Here is a 15,050-nt window from a genome sequence, read left to right on the forward strand (position 1 = left end):
TATCTGAGCAATTGTATCAGTAAAATAATATAATTTCCACATTTGTTTCAGCATACAATATAGCTCAGTATTTGTATTATTAACTTTATATAGTATTTTTTGCTCATCATTATCAAGGGTGCCAATAATTTCGGAGCTGAATGTATCTCTGACAAACAGGGCTCATATGATTTAACAGAAAGAGACTCACCCTCTGTTGGTGACTGTGGATTTCTTCAGGTGGACATAGCTGGTTGGGAATATACCCTGATGGATGGAAAGGGCAGAAGTGTTAAAAAGAATGTAGCAAGGTGCTGCAACTGAAGACCATAGTCCTGTGGTGTACATGCATGTAAACAGTATGTCCCACATGTTGCATGTGTGTGTCCCTGTGTTGTACATGATATGTATTGGTCAACTGTAATGTGGAGCAGTTGTTCTTAACAGAGAAAAACTACTGTAGCAACAAGCTACTCTTAGATTGTGGCTATTTTAATTCTACTCTCTCTGACACACAACACACACACACACACACACACAAGCTGAATATGAAGCAGCTCAGCCCAAATTGTCGCTTAGCTGGGGAGGGCATGAGACACAGAACAGTGCCAACTGCCACCCTTGCAGTTCCTCTCTCTGGCTCTAATCTGCCAGATGTGATGAATTGGGCACAGTGAGCACAGCTGATTGTGGCGGCTCAGGAAAAGTATGAGGACGAGGGAGGGAGCGTGGGAGGAAGAGTACATAACAAAATGGAGGTGTGTTGGTGGGGGACTGTAACTAGCTGATGAGAGTAGTGAGAGCAGGACGGGCTTTAACATCCCATAAGACCTCTAGCTATCTGCCAGGATTCTGAGGAGTATTAGTGTGTCTTTCTGGAACAGTATGTTATCTGACTTACTGAGCTTTGATTTCAGGACGACTCAAAAGAATGATGACACAACAGAGGTATTGTCTATCACTGTCATGACATTGAAGAGGAGTAAACCACATACAGATCTGGGACCAGGGCCAGGCTAAGGTATCACAGGTTCTTCACTGGTTTCGCAGCTTATTAAAGATACTGACTGAGCAGGGCCTCCCGAGTGGCGCAGCGGTCTAAGGCACTGCATCGCAGTGCTAGAGGCGTCAATACAGACCCGGGTTCGATCCCGGGCTGTATCACAACCGGCTGTGATCGGGAGTCCCATAGGGCTGCGCACATTTGGCACAGCGTCGTCCGGATTAAGGGAGGGTTTGGCCGGGGGGGCTTTACTTGGCTCCTTGTGGCGGGCTGGGCGCCTGCAGGCTGATCTCGGTGGTCAGGTGAATGGTGTTTCCTCCGACACATTGGTCTGGCTGGCTGTTAAGAAGCGCAGTTTGGCGGGTCATGTTTTGGAGGACGGGGGGGGGGGTAAAAAAAATAAAAAGATACTGACTGAGTGACTGGTATCATGTGTCTGACATTTTGATTTGTAACATGGAATCCGGAGAAACAGGTACAGTTATAAACATGGTTTACTGAACAATCAATTGGATCAGAAGTGGATGTGTCAGTAATATATAATAGCCATGTACTGCCGTGCAGAACATATCGATGGCAGCAGCCATGGTGGAGCATTGCTTGGAGGTACTGTATCTATTTAGTTCAAACATAGTGTACGTACACATCCAACAAAATTCCACAGGTGCAGGCAGTTACTAATAATACCATAGAAAAAAGAAGATTAATACTTGCACACTGTTTGAATGTTCTTTGATTTCAAAAGTAACGTAAGGGTCCTCGTCAGACTTGGTCAGCCTGGCTGAAGAGACACTTAGTAATCGAATCAAAATAAAAAAGAAACCCCGTTTGTCATTTTTTGAGGTATTGTTGTATTTCTGTGCATCTTGGGACAGTATAAAAGCTAGGATACCTTGTTTTCTTACTGTACCTTTCTAGGCCTTGTGTTAATGGAGCTCTACCTGGAGGAGAGGTTTGCCAGTTTACATGGAGCTGCATGTGAGAACAGCAGCCTGAGCCGGCTCTCTGGAGGGAATGTACTGGCAGGAGATGCCTGATGGTTTGGACCACATCCTCCTCTCTCTCCCCTCTCTCATCCCCCAGCTGAACACAAATGGCTTCACGCTTTTATCTTAGATGCAAGCTCCAACGTATTCTCCCATTGCACTCATCTCATTGGAAGCAAGATGAATAGCGTACATTAAACACAGTGCCACACTGTAGGCCTCTTTGTGTGAGTGGTAAAACACTGATGGATCATCTGTGGTAAATAGTATGTGTGGGTGTGGAAGGTGAACTGATAAAAGAAAATGGTGTAACTCTTATTGTATATGTACCGCTACTCGTCCAATACAACGCCTCCAGAAATCCAAAGTGTGTATTGTATTCTCTGCAGCGCAGATTGCACCTAACAACACATACTAATTGCAGTACCCACAAATGCTTCTTTTTTTTGTGTTGTCGTGCTGAGGTTGAGGTTTTCATTAGGAATCACGTTGCTGTAAATAAATAGCTTCAAACAAACAGTGGCTGATAGCTGTCTGGTCTAACAGGACCGTTCTCAATAATAATGACAATACAAGCAGTGAATGTAAAGTGTGATTCTAAAAGAAAAGTCTGATATGTTTACCTTGATTGAAGGCTTCTTGGTGGAAAATCCTCTGTACCAGCCTAAAGAGACATCAAAGATGCATATCAACCAGCTGAACAGGGACTATGACTATTAACCCAATACACACACACGCACAAACCACAATGTGCTTTTTTAGATTAAGGTAAAGTGAGTACACTATACAATGTTATCCTCTATTATTCTCTATAAACTGTTATTCAGCAGTTCTTACCTTCACTCTTCTCCAGGATCTGCACAGTCTCTCCGATCTCCAGAACCAGGGCCTGACATACTGAGCCCCGGAAGTTACAGATCACTGAGAGGAGAAAGAAAAGGGTAAACAATGAAGTTCATGAAGTTATGTCTGTTTCTGCTTTAGCCAATGTGTTTGTTTGTTTATGATCAACTGTTTGTTCAGTGAATAGAGATTACTCAAAGACTCTCAAAGCTCTGCTCATCATTACATACCTTTCCCGTATACAGAAACAGTCAGATACCCAGCCTAAGGATGAGATACTCTGTCCTTGGCTTTATCCTTGTGTTACTTTCCACAAGGTGCATCCCTCCCCATCAGTCATGTTTTCACACAGCATGTGTTTTGGTTTGTCGCCGAGCGGTTATCACAGCTTTTTAATAAGCTGTTTCCTGCAGACATCTAAACAAGGCCTTGCAAAGGAGCCCCAGCTCAACCAACTGCAAACAGGCTCCCCTCCCTGAAGTGTGTAGCCATTTTAATAGGCAATTAATTCTTAAGCAGTCCTGATTTTAATGCAATGTTAAGTTAAGTCTCCAAATAAAGACCCTACACACAGCACACGTTCTGCTGCTAAGTAGTAGGGGTAACTGCTCCTTCATCATATCTTTGCATTTGCACAAATCTTCCATGCTGAACTGAACTGTGTGCTCTCTGTGTGTTTTCGCCGCAGCATAAATTCAACCAATGCCCTTTAAAGTATGCAGAGGAGTGCTGGCTGAATCAAATACTGTGACTCAGAGAAGATGATTAAGGATGCGTTAGAGTCATCTTCAGGGGACCCTTACTATAGTGTTCTACCTTTAATACCTCTTAATGGTACGTCAGTCGAGTAGCGGAGTAACTTAACAGCAGAACAGAGATGTAATGTCAACAGACCTCAGTACAAGACAAACTTGTTTGGCGATGACAGGGCTCCATTGACGATTCCAAAACCCACAAATGGTGGCCCTTGGAGGAGAGTTCCGTGTGAGTCATTATGCTAATGACCCAGTCAGGGGACCCAATGAGCGGTGGGAAAAGAGGGGAGAAGGGAGGGGCCAGAGCACTTGTTCTGTTCTGTTTGTGGGAAATGAGCGCTTAGTTCCTCTGCTACGGTAGCTATGGCAACAGATCATCTATAAAACTGTAGGGCTTTCTTCACTGTATAACTGCTGCAGGGATCTGGGCATTTTAAAATGGCAGGAATATAGATGTGTTGCTGCTGCTACTGCGCACAGAGTCCAAATCACGAGCACAGGGCATAGATCAGATGGAGAGAGAGATGGAGATGGAGAGGGAGAGCGATAATCTGAACATATAACCATCTAAGTGACAAGAGAGAAAGAGACTTGAAGAGGGATCTTCTTGCCACATTTTCTAACTCTGCTTCAGGTCTATTAACAACCTGGCCTAAACATTCTCTACTAGAAAGTCATTGTCTTTTAATGTCCCCTAGTTCATTTAAATTGCTTAATTACACTGGAACCATTATGAGACCCTCAGCAGAGTGCCCATGTCAGAACAAGATGGGACTGTTTCACTGGAGATTGTGGTTCTATTTCACAGGCTCTGTTGACACTGCTCTCTTACTTGGATTTGAAATATTCCCTTGCTGAAATCTGGATCTATGTGTTATCTCCAACGCAAATCTCCAATTACATCACTGTTCCCCATATTGTGCCTCAAAAGTAGTGCACTATATAGGGAATTGGGTGTCATTTGAGACGCAGACCCAGAAACAAACACACAAAGTATTGAACTCACTTCCTTTTCCATCTATCTATTACAGGCCTACTGTGAGTGCGTTGGACCAGTAACTGAAAGGTCGCTGGTTCGAATCCCCGAGCTGACTAGGTGAAATATCTGCCGATGTGCCCCTGAGCAAGGCACTTAACCCTAATTGCTCCTATAAGTCGCTCTGGATAAGAGCGTCTGCTAAATGACTAAAATGTAAATGTAATAAGTGCATAAACACACTATCTTTTATCAGAGGCCATAACCTTTATGGATCACATGGTCTGTGGCAACAAAGTGCCCATCACCACCCCAACAGTACAGGTACTGTACACAGCAATGCAGCAACACAGGGAGTGACCGTAACAACAACAGTTGAGTTCAGCCAGAGTTCAGATGCAAACTGAAAATGTTGATGTGTGAGTAAGATACACTAGGGTGTGTGATTAATTAGACTTGGCAGAAGCAAGGCATTTTCACAATCTTAATTATCAACTGGTGTGAGTAAAATAATAACCAACAGTAAACGGTAATAGCCGTGCTCGCTCATAGGAAAACACAGACAAAGAGAAAATTGTTAGCCTTACATTAAACGTAGTAAAGTGAGACACAGTGATATCTAAATGGGCAAAATAAATATTGATGAACAAGTTACAGAGTATTAGGTTGCATGAAGTGCCACTGTTGATGATTTGCAAAGAACTGATGTTAGTTGATGAGCCTGCTTACGATAGCTATTAAGTCTGAATATAACATAACTGTGTTAGGAAGTTGTTCCTAATTCCTCAACTTTGGAATTCAGATTAAGCTTATTTTTGCAGAGATTCAGCTGAAGCTATTTTTATAAAGCACCGGCAGTTTCTGTGGGCCCACATGACAATGTACGATGAATGCAGACAGATGCTGCAGTTTTGTGCTCCCTGCAGTGTGAAAACAGAGGAGGAAAGGGCCACACACACAAACAGGCACACACACCCACAGAGAGAAAGAGACTTACACACCCACCCACCCACCCACCCACACACCGACCCACCCACACCCACAGAGAGAAAGAGACTTACACACCCACCCACCCACCCACACCCACAGAGAGAAAGAGACTTGCCTACACAGAAGACAGAGCTCAAGGCTACATCATTGTTGCTTTGTAAATGAGTTAGCTAATGGTGTGGAGTTACAGGCTCCTATCTGTCATCCTTTGTTAGGTTTGCAAAGTGAACGAGAGAAAGTAAGCTCAGTTGAATTGATCCTTGCTTTTTAAAACAGTGCTTACATTGTTCACTTTTATATCACATGGATGTCTACAAAGCCATTTGTACGGTTGTCTCTATCTAGTCAACCCAGTGAATCTAGGTCTTTACAGTGTGTGTCACTCTCTCAGTCCCCAGGCTAAATCAACCATGCAAATAGCCTCAATCAAATATGCACAGCACACAAAACCATCACTATTACGCACCAATTTGTTTGGTCATCAAAATGCCACAATGTGGAGAAAATAAATGGATTTACAAAACGATCAATCAAAATGAAAATCAAAGTAGTCTCTCTGGTGATAAGATAATGAACTACAGACTGAAGTCACAGTCATCCAAGAATGATCGATCTATTCTTTCACCACAGACAGACACATCGCTCATTGCAAAGACAGCTTTATTGAACATGGAGGAGGTAGGTTACTGTTCTCTCAGTTCACTTTTGATTCTGTGTTGATGAAGGAAACATTTAGCAGACAGACAGCAGCACAGCACACATGGTCAGGAGAACATGCAGCTGAGAGAGAGACAGAGACATACTGTACTAGACTGTACTGTACTATGCCCTATAGGGCAGTGTAAAGGGTAGCAAGCATCAAACCCCACCAACAAGAGTAAACGCAACCCTACATCTCTTTTTGGGCCTACTTCATTTGAACTGAAGCTAAAGCAATGTATTTACATAGTAATTATGTTGACAGGGACAGCATAACAAGAGTACAGCGAGGGTGGACATTGCTTCTGAGGGGGCTTTATGGTACCATAAAGAATATACAGAAAGGAGCATACTGACAGATGGATGTTAAAGGGATAGTTCACCCAAATTACAAAATAGCATATCCCGTTCAAGTCTTGGGACGGATATTAGCAATTTTCACGCATCCAGTTTAAATCATCTATAAGTGACTTTGTTGAGCTTCACAATCAATTATAGATAGTTTCGGATGACTTGGACATGATGCGCAAAAAATGCTAATATCGGTCCCATGACCTGAATGGGATTTGTGTCACAAATGCTTAAACGTTAGCATGTGGAAACAGTGCCAGGGAAACTAAACCAAAGCATAGATTGCTGTCATACCTTGTCCATAGACTACTTACCGGGTAAGGAAACCAATATGTAATTTTGTAATTTGGGGGAACTATTCCTTTTAAACTGTGGCATCTTTATTTGCAAGATCATCTGAAACTACAGTGAAATACACGTCTTGAAGGACATCACATTACTGACGTACAATGTGTCTTACCCTTTTGGACCACTGTATGCATTTTATTCTTAAATCTGTGATTGTTTTACTATTATTTAAGTGCTGTATTGAATAGAAACTATCATAATGGCTTCCTGGATGCTTTTAGAACCAAAACATTACTGGTAGGGCTGATGATCACAGTGATGCGCATCACAGATTAGTTCCTTTAGCCATTCCAGTAATGCATTGTGACTAAGCATGCAGACCCCGGAGGTCCTGCTTCTCTCCTAGATTGAGTAACCCTGTCCCAGATCCTCACATGGCAAAGTAAAAAATGACACAAGGGCCTTTTCTGTTTGGCCCAGTGAGTCATGTTGTTCAGCATGACTTGAATGCACGCTCACTCACTCAGACACACATCGCATCACTGGGCTGTTCTCAGGTCCTGCTAACCTAAGGACTTCTGCCACAGGAGTGCCCGAGCGCTTTTGTCAGATCTGATTTCAGAACAGCAGCCACAGCTGTCTGAGTGAGTATGGCACCCTTCTGCAGTGGAGATCACATGACTACTTGATGATGACCACGTTACCTTTTATTAAATTTCGATGAGCAAACACTGTCACGCAAACACACATGAACACATACACAGATGCCAACAGACACACATGCCGCCAACCCACATACAGATGCACGCAATAACACACACACAGCACAGACACAACAATGTTTAAAAATAGGCAATAATGGACTAACGCTGAACTTTTTACTGGTGAGAGAAGAAATCCCATTGCTGGAATGATTCCACAAGCATTTTCACTCAAGTTCTGTCTAACAACCTGCAGCAGTGGAGGTGATCAGTGGTTGTGTCCTCAGTGGGTTCAAAACATTAAGAAATGGTGCTTAGGGTACACCAATCTCTGTAATCCACCCCCCCAACTGAACATTAAATTGTATATCCTGCTTTACTTGCTTATGGCTGTCCATCCACATCATTGTCCAAGATAGCATAGCTCCAAATTGCCATGCCGTTCTAGTTTATTAGTTGCACTTGAGCCATTGCATGTGGAGGTGCAAGGGCATGTCAATGTCAGATGTTTCTGAACCAGAGTGAGAAGTGAATACAGTCATGTGTACAGCTATCTCTAACTACCATATCACCCCAATAACCCCAGATACAACTGTCCGGTGCTACCTGCAAAGTTTGGGTAAGAGGACACATGGGTGAGATACTGTCTAGTAACGATGAAGTCGTTCACAGAGACGTATTATGTCCAATATAAAACCAAGGAAATATTAAATAATGAGGTATTCTAAAAGGAGACATTACATTTTCATGAAGTGGGTTCTAAAAGTTCTTTGTTAGCCTGAGCCCATTAAGATAAGACAGGATGAATGAGGCCCACCGAGAACAGTACAACTGCTTTTAGACTGTATTGTAGAAATTGCCCCTAAAACAGATCTAGGAACAGATACATTTGCCTGAATCCTGACCATTAGGTGAATTAAGAAATGTGTGTCCGAAAATCAATAGTCATAGACTCCTAGGAGATGCTGCCAATCAAAACTGATAAGTCAATGTCAGTTTGTAGTTTTCAACATGGGACATGGTTTTCACAAGGACAGCTTCAAATATCAAGCATCAAACCTCAGCAGCAGCCCACATATCTGAGGAATATGATGTGGCTTTTGATTACTCTGGCAAAATTCAGAGTAGTAGAGCAAAATGGACACAGTTGGTCAACATTGGTCTTCTAACACCGTGCAGTCCTATGCCTCTGGTTGTAGTAGGCATCATTGTATACATCGGTGTTTTTCAATTCGTGTGCCTACCTACAGGGTTTCACATTTTGTTCTAACCCACCACTAACACACCTGACTATTAGTTGATTAGCTGAATCAGGTGTGTGCAATGCAATGTTGTACTAACAAAATTGTGCAACCGGAATTGACAAACGCTGGTCTAAAAATGTCAGCACCCTGGAACGCAACACGCTAACCGCGGCGCCTGCCAGAGGTCGGTTGAAGCATACTTTTCAGCACCATGGACAGCGAAAATAAAAACGTGTCTGATTGAATCATCAAAGGTACAGTACACTGCGTGCTCTCATCAAACTGTTGCTTCTCTCCTGTCCTCCAATGACAAATCAATGGCTTCTCTTTCTTGAACACCAATCAATAGTTCTGGAGTCTGGGTATTTGTCGAACCTATACCACAACAAGCAAAGCAGTGTATGTGTATGTGTGTGTGTGTTCTGAGCGAACTGATTCAACATGACTCATTCAAATTGTCAGGAACTTTGCTCAGATAGTTCCAATACTCCTGATATAATTACCCACTACCTCTGGTGCTACTAGCACTTTTCACAATGATTCGGCTAGAGCATGAAGACAAGGGATGAGATAGTGGTTGGAGATCACAGATGGTAGTAGTAGTAAGTAGTAGCGAAATAGTCGTGGTGCTATGTTACAAATGCCGACAGGTAAGCATGCGCATACTCAGTCTCTAGACTACACCTGTTGGCATAACGCTATCCCTCGTGGTTTCCAGTCGAATGCCTTTTCAGATAGATAGGGTCTGATGCTCTTCAAAGCCTATCTGAACACTATTATTGACGCATTTACAAAACGCAAAACATACAATGTACCCTAGTATGAATGAATGATAAGCATACTGTAGGCCTAGGTTATGGATGGCCACTGGTGATACAGGCAATAATACGGAGGTAGCCTGCCTATACTAGGCTATATCATCCCACGCAGTAACCTATATTTTGCAATCTCTTATTATTGTCCGGTTATTTTCAGCCATTAAGCACGGCTGATAGACTATGTGTTTTGTAAACTATAGCCTCATTACATGAATTTAAAACATATGAGAGACATTGTGACTGTTAGCTGCGAATACCCTACCTGTGTGACCAAACATGAGATCAAATGCGAAGCTGTGTTCATCACAACGCTTCTTCATAAGAACATAATCAGCTTTGAACGAGAAAAGTCAATCAAATTGAAAACAAGCCATCAAAAATGACAAATGGCCAGATAAATACTGAATGGACTCACCAACTCCGATTTTTTCCTCTTCTGTCGGTATCCACATCTTGGGATTTTTTGTTATTTTCCCACCTGGAGACCAAGCCTCATTCTATCGATATCGTGGGAGGATGTAGCTAAATGAAAGCTATAGGAATATCCCCGGCTCTTTACGTATCGAACGGGATTAGGCTACATCTCGTTAGAAATATAGGCTATTAGAGGCTAAAACTGAAAAAGGACCACCAATGTCTTCGCCCGCGGTTCCTTTATCTCCCGGTCTGCTCTGCTCGCTGGGTCTCCTAGTCACACAAAATGCAGTCTCGGTTTCCACCTACCCAACACACACGGTAATCTAATCTCCAAACGCTATTATTGCAGCAGCATCTCGATAGGAACGGGAATGTGTTTTTTAACGGTTTATTTATTTATTTCCCGGTTAGTCATTAGCCTATGGCTCATTACCAAGTCGGATTCTCAATGATCAACAACGCCATGATATCGGGTCCCGGCTGTAGGGTTGAGTCATTAGACGATAATTAACACTCGTGATATTGTCCGCCGGTCCAAACTGGTATTGAGGGGCAAGACATTTTCAGAAAACTGCGATATACTGTAAGATGCGCCATCTTCATGGTCGTCACATGACTCGTTTTGTAAATACCGATGTGTTAAGCATTTGCAAATGTAAATTTGACTGTCGGAGCGCAACTGCATGGCAATTGCGTCCATCACTAACTGTGCTTTCACTGTCATGGGCAGCTACCTAGATTCGGCAGCATCCGATTTCACCGTGCCTTAAAATTGAATCTTCAGCTCCAGGGCTGAACCAAGCTGGCCATGCTATTACATCAGTTACTGGAACCAAGACTGAGATGTGGTAGGCTTTCCTTACAGGGTCTGTCAGAAAATGGTTGCAGAACCTCTTTATTGGTCTATATAAACACTTAACATTCTCCTGGCAGATCAATTTTTATTTTGGCCAATGTTTAATGCAAATTAATTAATCAGAAATGGAAAAAGGTGAACTTGATCTTAATTATAGTCTATCAATCAACATATAGTGTATAGCCCATCAATAACATGTGAGTAGAAGGCTATTCCTCCCATCACATTGTCACTCTTTTCCCACACTCTTTTTCCACTGGCTTATGGAGGGCATAAATCATGACCAACTGGTAGGCTGTGCTCATATAAAAACTCTAACTGAGAATCAAAATAACATGGCCAGACTCCAATATTTCACAATAACGCCTTGTGATCTGAAGGGTGGCCTATTGTATCCCCCCAATGGTCCAAATGTGGAATCCGTATACCCTTACCGATATCATGGACAGGTTTGAGAACATTCCATGATTTGAGAAGACAGGCAATTCCTTTTTTCTATATTTACAATTTAGGTCAGCTATGCTGGCCTCTGGAGTCCCTTGGGAAACCCAACTGCCGAACCATCCAATGATGGGATTTATAAATTAATTATCTGGGCTCCCAAAAGGACTAATCTCTATAATATATAAACAACTTTGGAAAAGCTCACATTCAGAGTTAGATATGTAGCCATACTGTTTTAATGGCTAAGTGAATCTGACCAACCCTTTAACTGGAAAGAAAATATGGAAAAATATTACCTTGGCAACCCGTAATCCGAACCAATTTATTGATTTTAAGTTTGTTCACAGACTGTATTTAACACCAACGATGTTTTACCTTGAAAATGGCCCCAACTACCAAATGTGTCCCCTAAATCAGGTAGGCATGTTCCTTCATATGATGTGGGAGTGCCCAGCAGATATATGCTTTTGGGACAAAGTTACAAAATTCATTTAAGAATGCATGAATGTAAATATTCAATGCTTCGCATCTACTATGTTACTTGACGATGATAGCTCCTTGAATCTCTCAATCAATCAGAGATGATTTATGCAAAAAGGATGTTGGCTCTTAGATGACCATTACTTCACTCTCTTCCAGTTCACCAGTGGATATATGGGGTGAAAAACATGGTTTCCGGGTATGGGGGACTGGGGAGGGGTGGTTGGATTGAGACATGTTGGCTGGGTGGGGTTGGGGGGAATGGGATGGAGTCCCACTTATTTTTTGTACATACCACATTTATTATTTTAAACTCCGAAATATGATCAATACTTTATAGTTATGTACCTTTAGGAATATATATTTTTTTATTTTCTTCTGAATGGCAGCCAACAGGTACAACAATATATATAGTGCATTCAGAAAGTATAAAGACCCCTTCCCTTTTTCCACTTTGATACGTTACAGCCTTATTCTAAAATCGATTAAATAAAAAAAATCCTCCTCAATCTACACACAATACGCCATAATGACAAAGCAAAAACAGGTTTGTAGAAATTTATAAAAAATTTAAACAGAAATACCTTACTTACGTAAGTATTCAGACCCTTTGCTATGAGACTCGAAATTGAGCTCAGGTGCATCCTGTTTCCATTGATCATCCTTGAGATGTTTCTACAACTTGATTGGAGTCCACCTGTGGTAAATTAAATTGATTGGACATAATTTCGAAAGGCACACACCTGTCTATGTAAGGTCCCACAGTTGACAGTGCATGTCAGAGCAAAAACCAGCCTGAGGTTGAAGGAATTGTCTGTAGAGCTCCGAGACAGGACTGTGTAGAGGCACAGATCTGGGGAAGGGTACCAAAAAATGTCTGCAGCATTGAAGGTCCCCAAGAACACAGTGGCCTCCATCATTCTTAAATGGAAGAAGTTTGGAACCACTAAGACTCTTCCTAGAGCTGGCCAAACTGAACAATTGGGGGAGAAGGTCCTTGGTCAGGGAGGTGACCAAGAACCCAATGGTCACTGACAGAGCTCCAGAGTTCCTCTGTGGAGATGGGAGAACCTTCCAGAAGGACAACCGTCTCTGCAGCACTCCACCAATCAGGCCTTTATGGTAGAGTTGCCAGACGGAAGCCACTCCTCAGTAAAAGGCACATGACAGCCCGCTTGGAGTTTGCCAAAAGGCACCTAAAAGGACTCTGACCATGAGAAACATGATGAAACCAAGATTTAACTCTTTGGCCTGAATGCCAAGCGTCACGTCTGGAGGAAACCTGGCACCATCCCTGCGGTGAAGCATGGTGGTGGCAGCATCATGCTTTGGGGATGTTTTTCAGCGGCAGGGACTGGGAGACTAGTCAGCATCGAGGGAAAGATGAACGGAGCAAAGTACAGAGAGATCCTTGATGAACACCTGCTCCAGAGTGCTCAGGATCTCAGACTGGGATGAAGGTTCACCTTCCAACAGGACAACGACCCTAAGCACACAGCCAAGACAACGCAGGAGTGGCTTCAGGACAAGTCTCTGAATGTCCTTGAGTGGCCCAGCCAGAGCCCGGATTTGAACCCGATCTAACATCTATGGAGAGACCTGAAAATAGCTGTGCAGCGACGCTCCCCATCCAACCTGACAGAGCTTGAGAGGATCTGCAGAGAAGAATGGGAGAAACTCCCCAAATACAGGTGTGCCAAGCTTGTAGCATCATACCCAAAAATACTTGAGGCTGTAATCGCTGCCAAAGGTGCTTCAACAAAGTACTGAGTAAAGGGTCTGAGTACTTATGAAAATGTGATATTTCTGTTTTTTTTAATGTAAAAAAATATGTTTGTGTGTAGATTGATGAGGGAAAAAAATAATTTAATCAATTTTAGAATAAGGCTGTAACCTAACAAAATGTGGAATAGGGCAAGGGGTCTGAATACTTTCCGAATGCACTGTATGTGTGAAATAATATGAATTTAAATAATGTACCTGACTAGTTCTGTCTTCTGCATTGATGTACAATGTAATCACTGTTGCCCTAGATTGCCTCAAACATCTCAGTGGGTTCTTGAATCAGCTTACTGCATTCAGAAAGGCAGAGGGCTCAAAGAAGAAGAATGCAGCCTGCCTGCCAGTACTGAAACCCATTAAAATCCTCATGAAATTATATTTTGGGAAAAACAATCTAATATGTTTGCCTTGAAAACCAGCACAGCTAACTGGAGAATACATCATCATCCTGCCTTGGGTCTGAGCATGATATGCAGAATGTCATGCTGTATATTGAGAACAAATACATTCTTGATGAATTAGCTTTACTCTACATAAAACTGTGTCCTATATAAATAAACAGATTGATAGAAAAAAATGATCTGATGATTGACAGTCTCGGAATGTTTGTTGTGTACTTACAGATGACCGCCAGTGAGTTGGATGCTGAGGAGGAGGGAGCACAGTGTTGTGCATTGCTACAGTGAGGGAAAAAAGTATTTGATCCCCTGCTGATTTTGTACGTTTGCCCACTGACAAAGAAATGATCAGTCTATAATTTTAATGGTAGGTTTATTTGAACAGTGAGAGACAGAATAACAACAAAAAAATCCAGAAAAACGCATGTCAAAAATGTTATAAATTGATTTGCATTTTAATGAGGGAAATAAGTATTTGACCCCTCTGCAAAACATGACTTAGTACTTGGTGGCAAAACCCTTGTTGGCAATCACAGAGGTCAGACGTTTCCTGTAGTTGGCCACCAGGTTTGCACACATCTCAGGAGGGATTTTGTCCCACTCCTCTTTGCAGATCTTCTCCAAGTCATTAAGGTTTCGAGGCTGATGTTTGGCAACTCAAACCTTCAGCTCCCTCCACAGGTTTTCTATGGGATTAAGGTCTGGAGACTGGCTAGGCCACTCCAGGACCTTAATGTGCTTCTTCTTGAGCCACTCCTTTGTTGCCTTGGCCGTGTGTTTTGGGTCATTGTCATGCTGGAATACCCATCCATGACCCATTTTCAATGCCCTGGCTGAGGGAAGGAGGTTCTCACCCAAGATTTGATGGTACATGGCACCGTCCATCATCCCTTTGATGCAGTGAAGTTGTCCTGTCCCCTTAGCAGAAAAACACCCCCAAAGCATAATGTTTCCACCTCCATGTTTGACGGTGGGGATGGTGTTCTTGGGGTCATAGGCAGCATTCCTCCTCCTCCAAACACGGCGAGTTGAGTTGATGC

General features: G+C 42.6%; 1 protein-coding gene across 1 annotated transcript in view; it reads right to left on the reverse strand.

The window, feature by feature from the left end:
* Positions 1–10,085, reverse strand: part of dock3 (dedicator of cytokinesis 3) — a gene marked incomplete at both ends in the record, with an annotated part of 69,985 nt that extends 59,900 nt beyond the window's left edge. The window contains 4 exons of the mRNA XM_084184013.1: positions 191–246; positions 2,592–2,632; positions 2,806–2,889; positions 10,049–10,085. Coding sequence (XP_084040139.1) covers positions 191–246; positions 2,592–2,632; positions 2,806–2,889; positions 10,049–10,085 — 218 coding nt within the window. The remainder of the gene's footprint in view (positions 1–190; positions 247–2,591; positions 2,633–2,805; positions 2,890–10,048) is intronic.
* Positions 10,086–15,050: the final 4,965 nt, after the last annotated feature.

Source organism: Coregonus lavaretus (genome assembly GCF_964263955.1).
Source record: "Coregonus lavaretus genome assembly, chromosome: 20".
In the NCBI taxonomy this organism is placed as follows: domain Eukaryota; kingdom Metazoa; phylum Chordata; class Actinopteri; order Salmoniformes; family Salmonidae; genus Coregonus; species Coregonus lavaretus.